The sequence below is a fragment of the Nematostella vectensis genome, chromosome 3 (genome assembly GCF_932526225.1).
Source record: "Nematostella vectensis chromosome 3, jaNemVect1.1, whole genome shotgun sequence".
NCBI classification, from domain to species: domain Eukaryota; kingdom Metazoa; phylum Cnidaria; class Anthozoa; order Actiniaria; family Edwardsiidae; genus Nematostella; species Nematostella vectensis.
In genome coordinates, this window is record NC_064036.1 from 10,588,414 (window position 1) to 10,605,780 (window position 17,367).

The 17,367-nt window shown below is 43.3% G+C and overlaps 1 protein-coding gene across 2 annotated transcripts; it reads right to left on the reverse strand.

The window, feature by feature from the left end:
- Positions 1–865: 865 nt before the first annotated feature.
- Positions 866–17,314, reverse strand: LOC116614000 (ephrin type-B receptor 1-B). 2 transcript variants are annotated; one of them, XM_048725163.1, is made up of 19 exons: positions 17,208–17,314; positions 15,878–16,416; positions 11,709–11,782; positions 9,454–10,141; positions 9,012–9,164; positions 8,406–8,753; positions 7,357–7,565; positions 6,706–6,775; positions 6,539–6,638; positions 6,393–6,445; positions 5,791–5,928; positions 5,432–5,508; positions 4,951–5,118; positions 4,447–4,545; positions 4,103–4,222; positions 3,684–3,833; positions 3,321–3,365; positions 2,897–3,051; positions 866–2,547 (listed from the first exon to the last, which is right to left on the reverse strand). In XM_048725163.1, the coding sequence occupies exons 2-19, from the start codon at positions 15,957–15,959 to the stop codon at positions 2,298–2,300; spliced, it is 2,979 nt and encodes a 992-aa protein (XP_048581120.1). In that variant the 5' UTR covers positions 15,960–16,416; positions 17,208–17,314; the 3' UTR covers positions 866–2,297. The 2 variants fall into 2 exon arrangements, with proteins under 2 accessions (XP_048581120.1, XP_048581123.1); XM_048725166.1 differs by lacking the exon at positions 17,208–17,314 and having other exon boundaries at positions 6,393–6,442; positions 15,878–16,876.
- Between the last annotated feature and the right edge of the window lie 53 nt (positions 17,315–17,367).

Here is a 17,367-nt window from a genome sequence, read left to right on the forward strand (position 1 = left end):
ACCCAGAGAGACATTGTAGCGTGCGGCATGTCTCTTATTTTAGCCACCCAGAGAGACATTGTAGCGTGCGACATGTCTCTTATTTTAGCCACCCAGAGAGACATTGTAGCGCGCGCCAAATCTTGTAGAAGCCACAAAGAAATGTTTCTCGGATAGTTGAAAAACATTTTCGTGTCGCGCTCTACAAAATTTGTCGCGCACTACATGTTTTTGGTGGTGGCTAAACTAGGAAACATTTAGGATATATTGACATGTCGCCTAGTTTAGCCAGGCTTTTACACGCAAGACTTGGCCTGGAATACTATGCAAACCTCATTAGCATTGGTAATCAACTCCCTGGGGACTAAGATATAATGAATTACATCGACCAGTCATTGTCGTCAGTTCACCTGAGGTCACCCACTTAGCAAATTAAGACATCCAGCCTCTTTGAGTCGGGTTGCTCCTCTCTACCCTCTGGCCTAGACTTTTGCCAGGCCAGAGAGATTTCCCACTCCTTATATTCATATCAATAAGCAGGAAAGACACTATCCCAAAGCCAATGCGTCACTTTCTACAGATAAGCGTAGGTTTTATAAGTCGAGAGAGGACTGGGACGAGTTTATGGAGACGAGGCTCCAAAGGTAGAAGTTCATCTGATCCCTATTATACAAAACATGTGTCTACTCAAGCGCCTCACTTCAATGCACTCGTCCGAGTTCCCCTCGACGTTTGAATTGCCTAGGGCATACTCGTTACCAGAGCCCCTCGGTCATGCTGACAGTCGGACAAACAAGAGATAGCGGGGGGAGGGTGAAGGTCAGTGAAAGAGAATATTGGGCGCGTTTTCTCGTGGAGACGATTTCAAACAATGTAAACAAGTTGCTTTGTTATACAAACAGAATCTTTATTTGCATCATTTCGGTTGCACATTTGCCGCCCACGTGGGCATTTAGACATTTATCGAGCTTTATCGAAAAAATAAAAGCATTTTACACCAAACATTATTCATATTTCAATTTTATTACTCTCCTATCTATCTAGAATCTATATTTTCTGAAAAGATATCTTACAAACTATTCAAACTTTAATTCCTAATAAAATAATTTTCTATTCAATTCCAGAGTCAAATATTTTGTACAAACTTGCCTTGGTGATCACAGTGGGTACAGGACTACAATTCTAGACGGAGAAATTCCATCAGATTCTTTTTGCATAAACTCCGTGAATTCTCAGTGAGTTGAGTTGCGTCGTCACATTACCCACGACATCTCTTTGGTTGTGTTTATGCCAAACATATTTATCGCATTTCATTAATATCACTCAAGTCATTTCCTATACTCCACTCTATTAGTCCTCCAATTCAAGTAGTTCCTAAATCCTATTTCTATCAACCATAGAACCGTGCATGCTTTGGTTCCTCACATCACTATACCACCTACCCCTCCACCTAGCTTATTTACAAAACTATCCAACTGAACTTTCCAAATTGTCTTTAGAATTAGATTGCGTAGAGTTTTCTAAACAATCAATATTTTGCTCAAATATGTTCATGGAAATTTCCATCATCTCCTTTGAGCTAATTGCCATTACAGCTTGACTTGCGTATTTTGTGTCACACTCGAGGTTGGGCAACCGGTAGATTATGAGTGACGTTTGCCATCTTCCCATTAATAATAACATGTCAATGACATCTTGATGTCAGCCTTTTAGACCTCCATTAACAAGTCAGTTACATCATCTTCCATCAGTCTAAACCTTTATTATCAGGTCTATGGCATCTTTAAGTTAAAGTAGCTCAGCGTAAGTCTGAATGTTCCACGAGGCGCGACCGTGTCTTAAACCTGATTAAGACGAAACCGTAACCCTTGTTTTTGAAATCCTCTCAATACAGTAAACATCCTACTTCCATCCCTCATCACCTCCACCAAAGGATATAAATTCTTGTGCCTCTGGGGGTATTTCTATCCTTTCCTATGGAAGAGCAAAACTTCACTTTGTTTCGCTAGTCCTCTCGTCTGTTGCTATTGACACCTCCAAACACTTAGCCCACCATCCCAATCAGTGGTCATGTCGAGAAGGTCACGTGATGTCTCAAGTTGAGTCGGGAAACATTACTGAGCCCGCTTTTGCCACCAGCGGACAACGCGAGATTGCCAGCAATGGAAATCCCTCGATGGTCATGTGATGCTCACGCTGAGGCGGGAAAAGGATCGTGAATCGCGCGAGTCACGCAGGGTAACGGCATCCTCTAACGCACCACCGCGGTTAACACAGGGTACCCGCTCACTTTTCTCCACCCGTAGCTATGCTGCTTCCTACGAGTTCCTGTCGCCGGCCGTTGCCTCAAAGTGTTTGTTCATCGCCTTGATGCTCTTACTAATCTTATTCCTGTGCCCGATTAGCTTGATTCCGAGCCTCGACAGGTCGTCTTCCTCGAGCCTTCGCACTTGGTCAAGGTTCATGTAGCCCTGGTTACTAAAAGTGTTCACGTACCGCCCCATGTTGATACTCTCTAGCCACTCCTCTATAGACACTACCTCGTCGAAATTGGGCGTGTCGTTTTTACTGAAAGAAAAAGAGACATACTAGATGAATGTGAGAAGCTTGGATGCAATTGTCAAACGTTGACGAGTCGAAGGCATAGAAGGCGCATTATGCTACTCAGGCGCGTTCCCAGGATTGGCCGAGAGAGGGTGCGCAGTCATAGGTATCATATGGCAAAATCATAGTATTTGAAGATTCCTTAATAAGAAATGACCCACTTTTGTCCGCCAAGGGGGGGTGCACGCGCACCCTGCGCACCCCCCCCCTGTATACGCGCCTGCTACGAATGTGGTTCATGTCACGGGCATCTCAACTCACACCTTAACGGTTACTCAAGCAGTCGTTGAGCTTCTCGGGTGAGGTTTCTTACCTGAATGAGTAGGCATGAATAAACCCGTCATTGAGCTTCTCGGGTGAGCGGATCAGATCCTCAATGCGTTGGACGATGTCCACGAACTTTGGCCTTTTGCACTTGTCCTTGTGCCAACAATCCAGCATTAAGTTGTGGACTATTTTGGGACAATTCTGAAAATCGTCAGATTACGTTAATTTAGCAAGTCTCAAATAATGGAACAATGCGGAGCGGAAGGGGGAACCCTGTGTAACAAGGGCTCTACCTAAATCAAGCAAAATATGACATTCGTCGCTAGAATAGCCAAACGTAGCACCAAAGGAAACACCCTACATTTTCTCAACTGCTCGTAAGAATAAGCCGATGGAAATGGATGCTTTGTGTGGTATTATGAGGGAGTGCAAAATGACGGTCATGGTTGGTTTGCTTTTTGTAAACATACCATGGGAGAAGGCAGTCGATATCCACCTTCCACGCGCTCCATCACCTGCGAATCAATCACACGGCATAAGAAGGGATGCAAGAAGCTCAGAGGAAATGCTGAGAGCATTATACTCCCTTCCTATTTTTATCTGTGAATTGTGATTAGTGCTTTCTTCTAAATCAACACAAGGTTGAAAGGGTGTGTTTTACGCCTCTGTGAAAACAGAGTCGTTTCCAACCATTCCAACCTTGTGTTGATTTAGTTCGATGATTCCTGACACGCCTACTCAGACCACCTAGTTGTTCTGCAGCTTGTCTGAATTTTTTTTCTAGCTATACCATCCTGTCCACCATTACTCGGACTGCGACCGTTGGTCCTCACCTGGAAGTTGTCCCAACCCCAGTACGGTCTTTCACTGAACGACATAATCTCCCATAGCAATATTCCATAGCTCCAAACGTCACTTGCCGAGCTGAACTTCCGGTACTTGATCGCTTCCGGTGCAGTCCATCGCACAGGTATCTTGCCTCCCTATGGAAGAATCAGGGGAGAGGTTGAAGAAGAGCCTTGTCTCGAGGCAGTTCTATACAGCAGTCTCTAGGAGATGCTGGGTTATAGGCATGCGCATTGGGAATGGAACGAGATTTTTCATTTGGTAAAGGGGTGGCTTTGCGATTTCCCATTCCCAAAAGTTCCGTAAAAATAGACGAGGTCATTACTACTTTTTTTTGCCTTTGTTCAATTTGTTGGAGCACACAATCTGGCACTACTAGCATGGTAATGGAACAAGCTAAAATTACCTGGGTCTGGTACTCAGAGTCTGGGTTATCGGACAGGTCGTCCAACTCACGTGACAGACCAAAGTCAGACACCTTAGTGGTCATGTTCTCGGACACTAGGATATTACGTGCAGCCAGATCCTACCAAGGGAAAGCGAAACAGAGTTAATAAACAGGTAATAAAGTGAGGTTTGAGAAAGCACATCGGTTAGAGGAGGGCACTAAAATACACGCTACTTAGGACATATAGCCGTAGAATTATGAAGCTTGATTAGAAGACAAACCATCGCGCATTAAGCAAGCTACGGGCCTTAAGAAGAAGTGTGCATAAAAGCTACCAGTTATTAAGTAGACTTGGGCCTTACTCTGTGAATAAAGTTAATGCTGGACAAGTAATCCATTCCCGCCGCTACTCCGCGTGCCATGCCGAGCAGCTGGAACACCGTCAGTCGGCCATCGTTACTCTGTATAGACACGAGAGCACGCGTCAGAAAATGCCAACAAGGCTAATACCTCCACAAAACCTTTCTAGAACCTCTGAGAAGGATAAAATACCCCTTCACATAAATGCTAGGACTATGGTATCGACAAAGAGTACCCTCCCTTGCATCTACCTTAAATAGTAGAGAAAAACATGGATGTGGAAAAATGGGTGTGGTCAAAAGCAATTTTAGCCCCCTAAGTGATAGCAAAAGAGGCAGAAACTGTAACCCTGAAATCTTACATCCTAAGTAATGGGGCGCGCATATATGTCGATTTTAGGGGGAACACACGCAGGGAGAGCATTCCTTATTCACTATAAAGGTAATGAAACCTCCTCTGTTTTGTTTCTCTCGATACATTTCTCTCTATGTTGCATCCTAATTCACCTTGAGAAAGTGATCAAGCGAGCCGTTCTCCATGAACTCAGTGACGATCATCATGGGCCGACTCCTGGTGACCACGCCCTTGAGCGCGATCACATTGGTGTGCTTAAACTGCCCCATGACGGAAGCCTCCAAAAGGAAGTCATCGCGCGTCTTACGCGACGAGCCGGCCTGGCAAGGAAAATGAGGAAAGGAATGAGTTCGCACTTTTACCCGGAATAGTCCAGTTTCGAATTTTCTATGCCTTATGGACAAAAGATGTTTATATGTTTTAAAATGAAGAGATTAAGGTTTGTATAAATCTGTGGCCTCGCGCCACTTTTCAAAACGGAAAACATGTATTGATACCATACCTAGTGGCTATAGTGGCCTAGTGGCTGTTTGTCGTCCACTAAATAGTGATACTAAATAGTGATAGCTCTGCGCAACTTTTCGTGATATGTAGAAACAAAAAAGACAGATAATACTGATAAGAATTACTTACTTTGAGGATTTTCACAGCGACTTTGTCTAAGCCACTCTCACTTTTCATACGTCCTTCGTACACCTCTGCAAATTCTCCTGCAAAACCGACCTCCTCTTAAAAAAAATGAGCGCCCTCCTCCACCTCCCCTCCTACTCTCTCTTATTAGGGAATTTAAGATGCGACACTGGCGACGGCTACGACGGGGCGATCGAGAAAAACACTTAAGTGCTTGGCGAGAAATTCCAAAATAGTTTCAATAAAACCATGTAGACTTTACACACAGCGCGCTATTCCCAAACGAGACAAGGATTTTGGATTCGCCGAGGTCGTGCAACAACTAATCCGGCTAGAAAGTCCCTGAAACTGACGGTACCCACCTCCGCCGATCATGCGGTCCAACTTGATCTTGTCTCGGTCGATCTCGTCAGCGATACTCATCAGCGCTTCCATTGGGTCCCCATAGTTACTGGGATCAATGTACATCTTTTGTCCGTTGCTAGGCAACATGTCTTGCCCTAGAACAAAAAAAAAACATTGTAACAATATTCCTTCCACGTGGAAAGTATTGTAGGGAATTGTGAAATCCCTTTGTAAGTAGACCAACTATAATTCGTTTCCTAGCAAAGGAATGCGCTGACAAAGGTTATAATAACAAAAAGGCTTAAAAGGTTTAAAGTAAATTTAAAGGCTTCTCTCTATTCCTAGATTAGCACTGTCGGTAACCGCAAACAGAAAGTTTGTCATTCGGGAATGGGAATTGGGACATTTCTGAGGAGCGCGGACGACGAAAAGGAGGCAAGTTTGGGCGAGTGAAACGCCTCAAAAGCCAGCTCAAGTGGTGTTCGTAGCGTATTTCCGAGATTTCTTGCTAACAACTACCCGCATCGAGTGCCTGTGTGCCATAAATGGGGGCCTGACCAGAGGGTGAAGGGTGGGGCACATGGGGCACCCCCTTCTAGACCCCCTATTCTGTACCTACCCAACTCGAGAATGTGCTGACTCTCTGGAAGGTGTTTACATCGATCTCTTCTGCTGGTGATATAAAAACAACAACACGTTCAACACTCTTAAGCGTACCAAGAAAGCAAACTTGTTTCTTGGGCTAAGTTGAGACGCGCGAGTTACCTCTTGTGATGGATGCAGATAATAATGATGATCACCATGAAGATAAACAAGACACCACCTGCGCCCGCGATACCCGCGATCACCTCCCACGTGAACAGTTCTAAAATAGAACACATAATCAACACGTGAAACGGCAGGATTTCAAAAGCCGTTTCCTTATTTGTTACCTTCTTTGGTTATGAGAATCTTCTTCTTTACGGCGGGCGGACCCAGGCCGAGACGTGAGCCAGCTCTGACCTATATACACAGACAAAAATACCCGTCAGTAACAGCCCGACCTTCTAGCCAATATGAAAAAAAATTGATATAGCACGACTTCGATAAAGTTAAATCAAAGTAAGTGTTGCTTCAGTATAACGCGCATATATAGGTGCAGATTCTATGTACAATCACGACTCACGGAACCACAGGCCAGGGTTCCCTGCAGCTGGATAAAGTGCGATGAAAAAAACTACTGTAAGCAATTCACGTGTGTATGACTTTTTCTAGATTCTGACTGCAGTTTACAAGTGTAAGTTGATGTGTAAATACTGAAGATTGTACATCTTTTACCGAATACAGATGGAAAAAGTGAAATCGGACGACAAGGGAGAGAAAACAAGGGATTTACAGCTCCCAGTGTAGAGTGCCAGGTTCTGGTCTGGACCTTCATCCGATCACACCACGGGTATGCTGATGTTTAATTGATAAGTACAGGGATTTGGTTCTCCGGCTTTGCTTAGCTATCGCTAAGTTGGGCACCGAAAAAAATAAAAGACAAAATCCATTCTTTCCTCTCTTTAACTGATAATGGCATATACGCAAGTCATTCTCCTTACCTCAAAGATGTATTCCGTTCCTTCCCGCAGTCCCTCGACCGTGATGTTAGTGAGAGTGGTATTGACGGTGCGCTTTTTTGAGGGCTCGTTTACGGGGTAGTAGATGACCTCGAAGTGCGTGATGACGCCATTGCTTTCTAATAGTTTCCACGATAGGAACACTTGGGCGTGGTCACGCCTTAGGTCTGTAATCACTGGACGACCAGGGACTAAGTGGAAAAGAATAAAAAAAAGATATTATACTTTAATATAATTATACGATTTGTCAACCTTTTGATTAAAATCGCTAAAATAGTTAGAGAATGTCTGTCAGTCGCCATCGTCCTAGCCTAATACCCAGTATGAGAAAGCATCGATAAGCATTTTAGGACGCTATTGCAATTGAAAAGATTTTGGTTAAGAAGCATGTATAGGCGCGTGTCCAAAAGGTGAGTGCTAGGGGTCCGGTAGGCGCGTGTCCAAAAGGTGAGTGCTAGGGGTCCGGTAGGCGCGTGTCCAAAAGGTGAGTGCTAGGGGTCCGGTAGGCGCGTGTCCAAAAGGTGAGTGCTAGGGGTCCGGTAGGCGCGTGTCCAAAAGGTGAGTGCTAGGGGTCCGGTAGGCGCGTGTCCAAAAGGTGAGTGCTAGGGGTCCGGTAGGCGCGTGTCCAAAAGGTGAGTGCTAGGAGTCCGGATCCCACCTTGCTTTTGTGACGAGATGAGTTCGACTTCGGTTGACCCCTTGGGATGTTAATTTTATGTGTGTATTTGGATAGAAAAAGTTTCTAGATGGATCTAGTGACCTATTACCATAACCGATGCCGATTCGAATGATCCGTGGTCGCTGAATTACTGATCCTGATCCCACCCTGTGTTTTCCCTAGACACGCCCCAAGGTAGCTCATCCTTCAACTGATATGTTAGCAACAATGCTTGGGAGCTAAAACCCACAATTCTACCTCCATGTTAATTATATCGCCTGTTTAAACGAGCCTTGTGTTTGAGAAGCAGACTTACTAGGGAAGGCCCGTGATCAAAAAGGCCAGTCTTAGTAAGTGATCAGGACATACTTACTCGAATCCTTAGTCCTGACTGTCAGCTCTGCGAACTCTGGTTTGATGTCATCCTTCTCCGCTTCATGGCTCACTCCATTCACCGCCAGCACCTTAAACCGGTAATACGTGTACGCAGACAGGAACTTGATAGTTGCCATGGTGACGTTGATATTAATGTCCCGTATGTAGATCCTGGCCGGCGCGCAGTCCCTGGTGCAGATCGTGCCGTTATTGTTGCAGACGTTACACTTTGGCAAGTAAGAGACGTCTGAGCGACCACCAGAACTCACGGGTGAATACCAGCTCATAGTCACCTCGGTGGCGTTGACATAGGTAGTCGTTAGGTGCTGAGGGGCGGATGGTGGGGCTAAAAGAAATAAACAGGATGCATGCGTTAACCAGAGGTGGTGTTGATCGAGAAATGTTGATATATAGAGCTTTTTGGTGAGAGGATTCTAAGGGGGGAGATTGTCCACTCAAAAAGACGCACTTTTGTTGATCACGAGAAACAACGTGGTAATTTAAGACCGAATCCATCTTTATAAAGCCGACGTGACATACTCAAGTATAATTATATTGTTTTGTCATCGTTCACTTCATTAAAAGAACAACGCCCCGTGCATACCTGTGCAGTCGGCAGTGATTTTTTCGTTGGCCGCCCGAAAATAACCCGAGGTGCATCTGCAGCTTGTCCGGTCCGCCTCAGGGGCGCTGTTTCTCGGACAGGCCACACACGTGGCATTACCAGCAGACGGTTTGTACGTTCCGCGCGGGCAGGCTGTGGAATAACGCGAGAACATGTCATCAGGGTAGTAATACTAGGGAGATGTATTTAGATCGCATAAGACGGACACATATAGAGGCTTGATGGACAATAAATGCGATGAGAAGTACAAGAGGGCGCATAAAAAGCATATTAAAGTCTTTTAAACGGGCGCGCAAGTGAACGCATAAGACAGCGTAAGACAAACACGATGACGCAAAGAAACGCATTAGATACACAAGAGGACGAATAAATGGCCCGCGCACGCATGTGCGAGGTGCGCACTCAGATCTTTGATACTCACCGGTACAAGCAGACACGGTGTCCTGATAGCCAGCGTGACACATGCATCGATGCCGCGATGTGTACATAGCGGGACTCCACTCTCCATTCGACTGACAGTAACCATACAACTCGCTCTCATCGGTCAGCGGCTGCGAATGAGCAACACAATTTCCCTTGACCTTTTGCGAGCCCTTTGCAGGTGAGACCGTACGCGGGAGTTCCACAAGGCTTGATGAAAGGGCCATTTTGGGACATTGATTGTAGCTGACTATAAAGTCCTTGACGCCGATACAACCTCCAGTATAATGTAGCGCAAAGTACACGTACTGTGTCGTGTTTGCCAGGACTACAGACACCGAATTGCGATTATCGCCTGGGTCATTTTTATCGTATTTCACAACTGTCGGCTTCAGGGTTCCAATCCGTTTGAATAGCTCAGAGTCGAGGTAAGGATTGGGCGAGATCTCGGGCTTGTCTTGAGACTCCATGATGTAAATATCGAAGTTGTAGTGACAGTGCTCCGGGCTGCCGATCGCCGTGCAGTTACGCGCCGTGAAGGTCACGTTAACTTCCAGTCTCTGCGCATGTTCAACAGACATATCATCGCTTCGAAGCCAAGCGTTGGGAGGACCACTGGGGTTTACGTCACAAGCGATTTGTTGGATTTCGGTCAGTGGTCCGGACGGGTAGGTGAAGGCGGTCCATACCTATGATGTTAAAAAGTATCATCATCATCATCATCATCATCATCATCATCACCTTCCACACTAGCACAATAATGGTAATACTTATCATCACCATCATCATTATCACTAACACCACAAGGCACCAACATCAACATCACCATTACCATAGTAATCATCATATCATCATAAAAACATCACCATCGTCGTCATAATCATTATTAGCGCTGTTGTTCTTCAAACAACAGTAAGAAAGGTGGCCATTTTGCAAAAGAATAAATTTTCGCGACTATCAAATAAAATTTTCTATTTTCCCGTGATTAATTCCATCAACCCCACACCTCAGCGTGGTGACGAGGGTTTGTAGATCCGTCTGGTAAAGGTGTACTTCCACTTAAGGAAATATGTTCATGACTTTCTAAAACTGCTTAAGCGACGTAAAATGGATGACTAATTCCCCAAAAGCACGGCTTATAGTTACAGAAATTAATTGAGCAAACACATTACGGAAATACTTTGTCAAAATGACACAGCTTCGCGATGATGACTCAAATGGACGGAAACCGCGAGCATATCGCTACATATCTCTATCTTAAGTATTTAAGCTCTTAATCTGTTGTGCTGTCAATATCCGGGGCAAAGTCATCGGGGCCTGTGGAACCTGTGGCCGTTTTGCGCATGACCGGAAGTACGTGAGTACTCTTATCAAGGAAGGGTCTGGTGAATTCCGCCATGTAGAGAGGAGGGAAGAGCCTTGAGATATCAGACAAGACGGGCTGGTCAAGCCTGAAGATAGCCATGCGATAAATACTTATTGTAACTCATGCGCGCGGCTTGTATTCATCAAAACAGTCTAATAGAAATACTCAAATAATTAAGGAAAGGGGTGGGTTGATAAATGGGTGTTCTACTCAAAAACCGCATTCTTCCACGCACGACGAGTAGTTATGTTTTATTATAAGTATCGAGTCATCATCGATGATTCATCGGCGAGTTAATGGCACGTCACTGACAGTGCGCATTGACAACAATTCTATAATAAAGCATAGCATTCAGGCGCGTAAACACAAGTAAAACTTCTTACGATCATCTTATTTGACCTGGTGGTTTTAGAGAGTCACAACAAAAACAGAGATTTTATCTTTGGGTTGATTTCGGTGAATGCTTATGGGTCAACATAAAGTCCTTAGCTAACAGCACCGAAGTTCGCGACTCCACTTTTTCAAGTTCCTGTAGCTGACAGACTTGTAAAACCTAAAAATTCTCAAACCAAAACCTTCATTCAGCCTTCTATTACAATATGCTATTTTTATTGACAATGAAAAACTTGTTTCGATTCGCCAGGCTTCAACACGTTGACTAAATGATTTGCGTGATTTAAAATGTAAAAACTGTAAAAACTGCCCTAAGTAACGGCCGACGTCTCCTCGCTGAAATCCAAGTCTTCACAGGAGGAGAGAGTAAACACGGCGGTCTCCTCGCCACGTGGTCGTCCGACCGCAATCTCTGTGGGGGGTTTGCGGCAAGTAATCCCGCTCTAATGATATAAGTACTGCTAAACGCCGATTATGGGTAAAGAAACAACACTTACGTCTTTGTTCGAGAACTTGCTCCAGTCCCATTTCCACGCGGACCTGGTCTTGTCAGGCAGCTCTAGTAACGTTACTATGGAAACAGAAAGAGAGGGAGTCAGGCACGGCAAGAATTGTGAGATAGCGAAGGAAGTGCGCGTGGAAATAGTGGCGAGAATTCCGTGATGACCCCAAAGGAAGCGCGCTCTTTGTTATCGCCATTTTCGGGAACGCAAGATAAAATGCATAATTGGCACATTTGGCTTTTATCATAACAGGCATTTTACAAGAGATGTTTTTAGTCGCTTAAAGAAGCACGCACGAACATTAATACGCGTTGGGCATACTTTCTTGGCGTAATCGAATTAAAAATGTTGAAAATCTCTGTGCGATAATAACTTATCCAAAAATCTATCTCGATTAAAATCCCCCTCTCTAGCTATTCCATTAAGTTGTACAAAAATCCTTTTTTAATTTGGATAAATGCGAAACAGTATTGAGCATATGGGGATAAAAATTTATCTGCAAGAGGTCAGCTACAACATAAAATGATATGTCCATACAATGCGGTAAAAGCGGACAGTTAACTGTTGTGGACATTTGACCTTATCGTTTGTTTACAACACGTCCACGCGGGAGATTCATTAGTCTATTGCTAAAATGCGCCTGGATACGGCGCAAGCATGAAAAACAAGACTTACAACACGAACACAGCTCAGCGATATACAATATCTTAAGTGCTGTATGCATTCAGTCATAGCGTGAAATGAGCGCGCCGCAATACCCCAAAGGTTAGACACAGGTATATTCTTCACAGGTGAACATTCTGCTGATAGTAGCATGTGGAATTTCATTATCATAAGAAACTCGATATGAAACTTAAAAAGCAATTCAGCATAACCCTGTAGACTCTTTGAGTCATTTTCTGATTAAGATCGACCCAAACAGATAACATATTTTCTTTTAAACAAATAAACCAAAGTGTGATATGTGGTAAGGGACGTTTAATTATGAATCGCGAATATTTGGGAATAACTTGTAAAAGTTGCGTCTTTTGATCCATTAATACTGTCTCGGTTCTTGTCGGCATGCGAACGTGTTTATCAAACATCATTTGGCCGGCTGAGTTTATAAATAGGGTTAATGAAACGTGACTATTTTTTGTACAAATCTGTCGTCACTCTACTGTCGAAAAGGCGACGACGTCGAATTGGGTGAAACTAGGGTATATAGTGCTGTTGTTTTGTTTCCTGTGACAGATTTGCAAATGGCTCCAATTAGAGAAAAGAGGGCACATTAGAGTTTGGTCGTATCTTCAATTACTCTACCACTCAACTCATTTAGTCGCTAGCGTAAACATAAAATCGCTTAGGCTATTAACCCGCCCGAAAAAAACTCGAGGGAAACTAAATTCCTCCGAATGTCGATCTTATGAATATTTTACATGTTGTTTTCCAATTTTTTAGGTATACAACGGAAAGCTTAGCTGTGTTATCGTTCCGTAGATGGAAAAAACTAGAAAAAAACAATTCAGTTTAATTTGCATAAGGAAACCACAAAAGTGAAAATTCAGCTGTACGAAAGAGAAAAACGTGAGCTGAGATGGAATCCTAGGGAGTTTAAAACTGACATAATATTCATTCCTCACAGGTAATTGGATACAATGAATAAAAACACGTCGAGGCAGAATTCACGTTACTGATGCATCTCTGAAATATGTGGATAGCTTGGCTTTTGGGATTATCGGAAAATGAATTTTATTGCGATAGTAGATACTGTCGCTAGAGGAGCTAGTCCTTTGATAAGCGAGGACGGGTCACGACGGGTTATCTATTGGTAAAAGAATGGCATTTGTATTGAAGAATGGGCTCACTTGTTGTGTTTTGTGTGAGGTAATTCGTCGTATTTTCAGCCAAGTAGCCAAAACAGGCAGCACAAAGGAAAGCGGATTACGGCAACCCGAAAGAATCTTAATAAGTGTACAAAAACATATGCAAATACTGCATAGCAGGGATTTGTAAAACATGAGAGAAAGCACTCTGGCGTATTTATCTAATGGCGTAAAGGCTATCGTGGCGCGTTTCAAAGAGTCAATATTCAATACACGATTCTCTTCCGATATATATCTATTTACTTATGGCATGCCTAGAGCCATAGATTACGGTGACTTTCCTTCTTCCGACTAGTCAGGAAGACATAAAAAACATCTAGTTACCCAGCTATTTTGTATAAAGGAGAAAATCGTGTAAAAAACAAAAGCACTTTTTCATCGTACAACAAACTGTTTGTTGATATTGATCACTTTAGTAGTGTATGAATAAAAGCTATTTCCTCCCATTTACTTCGCTTGAGATATTACATGTGAATAAGTCTCCAGAATAGCGACCATTTGGGTTAAATAGCTATTCGCAATTAAGAGAAAAAATTCATGATTCTCCCTTATTTCATTAATTTTTTGACAGTGGTTTGGCTGTGCCAATAAGCTTTTTTTGGTAAACCTAGCTTAGCAGTGTGTTGGTTTTCGTAGACCGCCCCATTCCTCCTTCAAGGCAGACCTCCGTATTTACGAACATAATTTATCAAGAAAAAAAAACGCGCAGCGAGTCATGGTCATATCATCGTTATTTATTGAAAAGGGGGTTTTATAATAGTGTCGCGCTTTGCAGAGATTTTTTAGTCGTTTTAAATCACGTCCAATAAAGCGCTTTCTGCAGGCTTTAGATTGATCTAAACCTCGAAACCCAACATCGCCGAAGTCTCTGAGAGTTAAGTTTGCGCGGTGGATAAAGTAGGCTTTATCCTATTCTTGGAGTTTTATCTATTAGCCGAGCACTTTCGAAATCATTAAATCTTAGGAATGCAATAGAACACAATGCGAGGATGGGCATTCTACGAGAGGCTGAACTTTATTGTATTTATTATTTTATTCCATGTAATTTATGTTGTTGGCCCGGGTATTTATTGGCAATATAAGCCTAGTTCCGTGTAAGTAATATCATTTTATTAAACACAGGAATCTGGGTTTAATTACACGCTTCTAATAAGCTCAACCGAAAAAAAAATCGTTTCGAATTTTCTTTTTCCGCTTGAATTTTTTCCGTGATAATTTTTGAAAGGTTGTCAGATTTGAGGACATAAAATACGCAACTAATTGAACAGAAAGGAAAGCTCATATTCTAGATCCAATTTGTGCATTTGTGCAGAGGAAACAGAATTCGAGTCATAGTTTAAAGTGGGAGATATGTAAGTGCGTAGGGCTGATCGCTTTGTATAAAGAGACGCACAGAGTCGCACGGCCGGTTGCGAGATAGGACGCACTTAATATTGCTAACTGCTTCAGAATTCCCATCAGCATAGCTCTAACCACAGGCCGGCTCGGGACAATACATAGTCCCATCATCCACTCGAGATGGTATCCAGAGAGCTCGCTATTCTATTCACAAGGCTTTCGCTTCATTTTCACGGGTGTAAATTAGGGGGGGACAATGATAATTGCTAAATCTATCGAAACCTAAAATTTCGCACCCCGATGAGCCGCTTGACAGGACAATAATCAAGAAACCACGATGTGACACGAGAAACCCTCCAAAGTCTGCAATATTCCACATATTTCATCTGATATGGAATATTACCTTTGACGCGAGAATGGAAATTAAATAAAGTGATCCTATGTCAATACAGTCGTTCTCATTTTGCAAGCGCTAAGATATTATGCATTGTGTACGTTGAGAATATCAAACCGATTCAAGATTCAACGAGCGTGTGTGAATAAATTCACGCAAGTCATACCACAGTGAATCTTAACACCCGCCAGAATCAAATTAAGCCACGGCAGTTCACCTTAAAACACAGCTCTTAGATAAACGACATCCCAAGAGACAGTAGTTGCACTTGAAGTTTAGTAGACTTATCACGAAAAATTAGGAGACCGGTAGCGAAGGCAAGAAGATACTCAGTCTCGAACACACTTGGTTCACATTGATTTGCCTCAGTGGTCAAACTTTTGAGCCTTCCGGTAAAAATTTATATGGTCGTTGACGGAACTTTTCACTTAGATCCTTTAACAAGCTCAAAGAGTATGGCGCTATAAACGGCTAGTGTGTGGCCCAAAGAACGCGGGTCGCATTAAAAACTTCCTTGTACAATTACAGTCACGTCAAAATATTCGCGAGGCGAATAAACCACTAACCTCTTTCGCCTTGGGACACTCTAACACTCAAAAATATCCAGAGAAAACTCAGCAAATCAGCAGTGAGCCAGAACCCGGCCATTTCCACCGCATCCCAATATGACTTTGGATTACTTTGCACTCGGGCTCAGCTTGTATGTACGGTCAGCGGAAGCTTGTATCAGGGCTCCATCTCAACGCACTTCCGGCAAGATCCGCAATCTAAATAAATTGTCGAACGATTTGTTTAAACTGATCGCCGCACGAAAAGAGGGTTCTTGGTATTTCAGTGGTGCCTATAACACCTACGCCGTGCTACGCCAGGGCTGTAATGATAATGCCAGCGACTTACGCGCTAGTGTGGTTTGTTCCGGGGCCTATTGTTCGCTCATTGAGCCACTATTTATGAAGACAACGGAAATCCCTGACAGATTTTGATTATTCGCGCTCCTTGAAGCAAGCTCTGCTGTCAGAATGTCTGCACAGAGTGGCCAGCTGACTAGTGGCGGCAGGATGGCTCCAAGTCGCAAAATCCCCGCGCTATCTCCCCGTTCATCAACCTAATAAAGACAAAACGAACTCATGCGTATGTTTTACACACATATATAGGCCTTGTGTCTGTTAACTACTCATATATTAACAAGGCGACAGGTTCACCAAGTTATCAGTATTTGGCGTATTTTCTCTCGTTTATTCCCCCACCGCGCTAACACAACGTGTGAAACGGGACGAGTATTTTTCTCGTTCGAGTAAAACCCAAAGTGAGCTATAATGCTTTTCATCCACCCTTGATTCACGTTGCTGGTTTTGTTGCTGTTAATTATTGATTGTAGTCGGCTCGAGCATGTGTTGGTACGCCTCTTATTCTTTCCCTCTAGATGAGGAAGCCAACTGGCGCGCAAAATCAGCGCGTGTTTGACCAGAGCTATTCTGGTTTTCGAGTACGCGCCCTGCCCTTCTCTTTCCCTCGAGTTGTCTTTGTTTTTCTACCGTATAATGTATGGGTTTTTCTCAGCGCTACCTGCACTGTCTTAGTATGACGCCTCGCTTCGCGTGTCGCTACACGCGCAGAACGGACTCAATGGCTGTCTAGTCTATCAAACAAATGTCAAATAAATGTCAGCTATGCTTGTGTATACACTGGTTTCATTTTGCAACTAACGGTATCGGTTTGTGCAAACTATGAATTTTCGCGATTGTGTACGTATGAGTGTTTTACACAAGCAACTGTCAATCTTGTGTTAATTGTTTTCTCGGGCAGGTGCTTAATCAAGGATTAATTTCTAGGCTTTCCATTCATATATACTGTATTCTTTATAACACAAAAAAGAAAAACAATGGAAAAACTAACCTCAAGTTAAATTCCCCCGCTTCCCTGTTGAGAATATTGTGACGAGGATCTTTGAAATTTCTAGACGTAGAGATAGGAAGATTCACATAACACTGTGTGTATCTAAGTTGATATAGATAACAAAATACGCGCGCGGCTCATTTTTTATAGCCAGTATAAG

Coding starts and splice junctions, on each gene's coding strand:
- LOC116614000 (XM_048725163.1), bottom strand. CDS start 15,959: ATGGCCGGGTTCTGGCTCACTGCTGATTTGCTGAGTTTTCTCTGGATA. Junction 5,509..5,790: donor GGACCGCATGATCGGCGGAG/GTGGGTACCGTC, acceptor TCGGTTTTGCAG/GAGAATTTGCAGAGGTGTAC. Junction 2,548..2,896: donor ATTCATGCCTACTCATTCAG/GTAAGAAACCTC, acceptor TTTTTCTTTCAG/TAAAAACGACACGCCCAATT.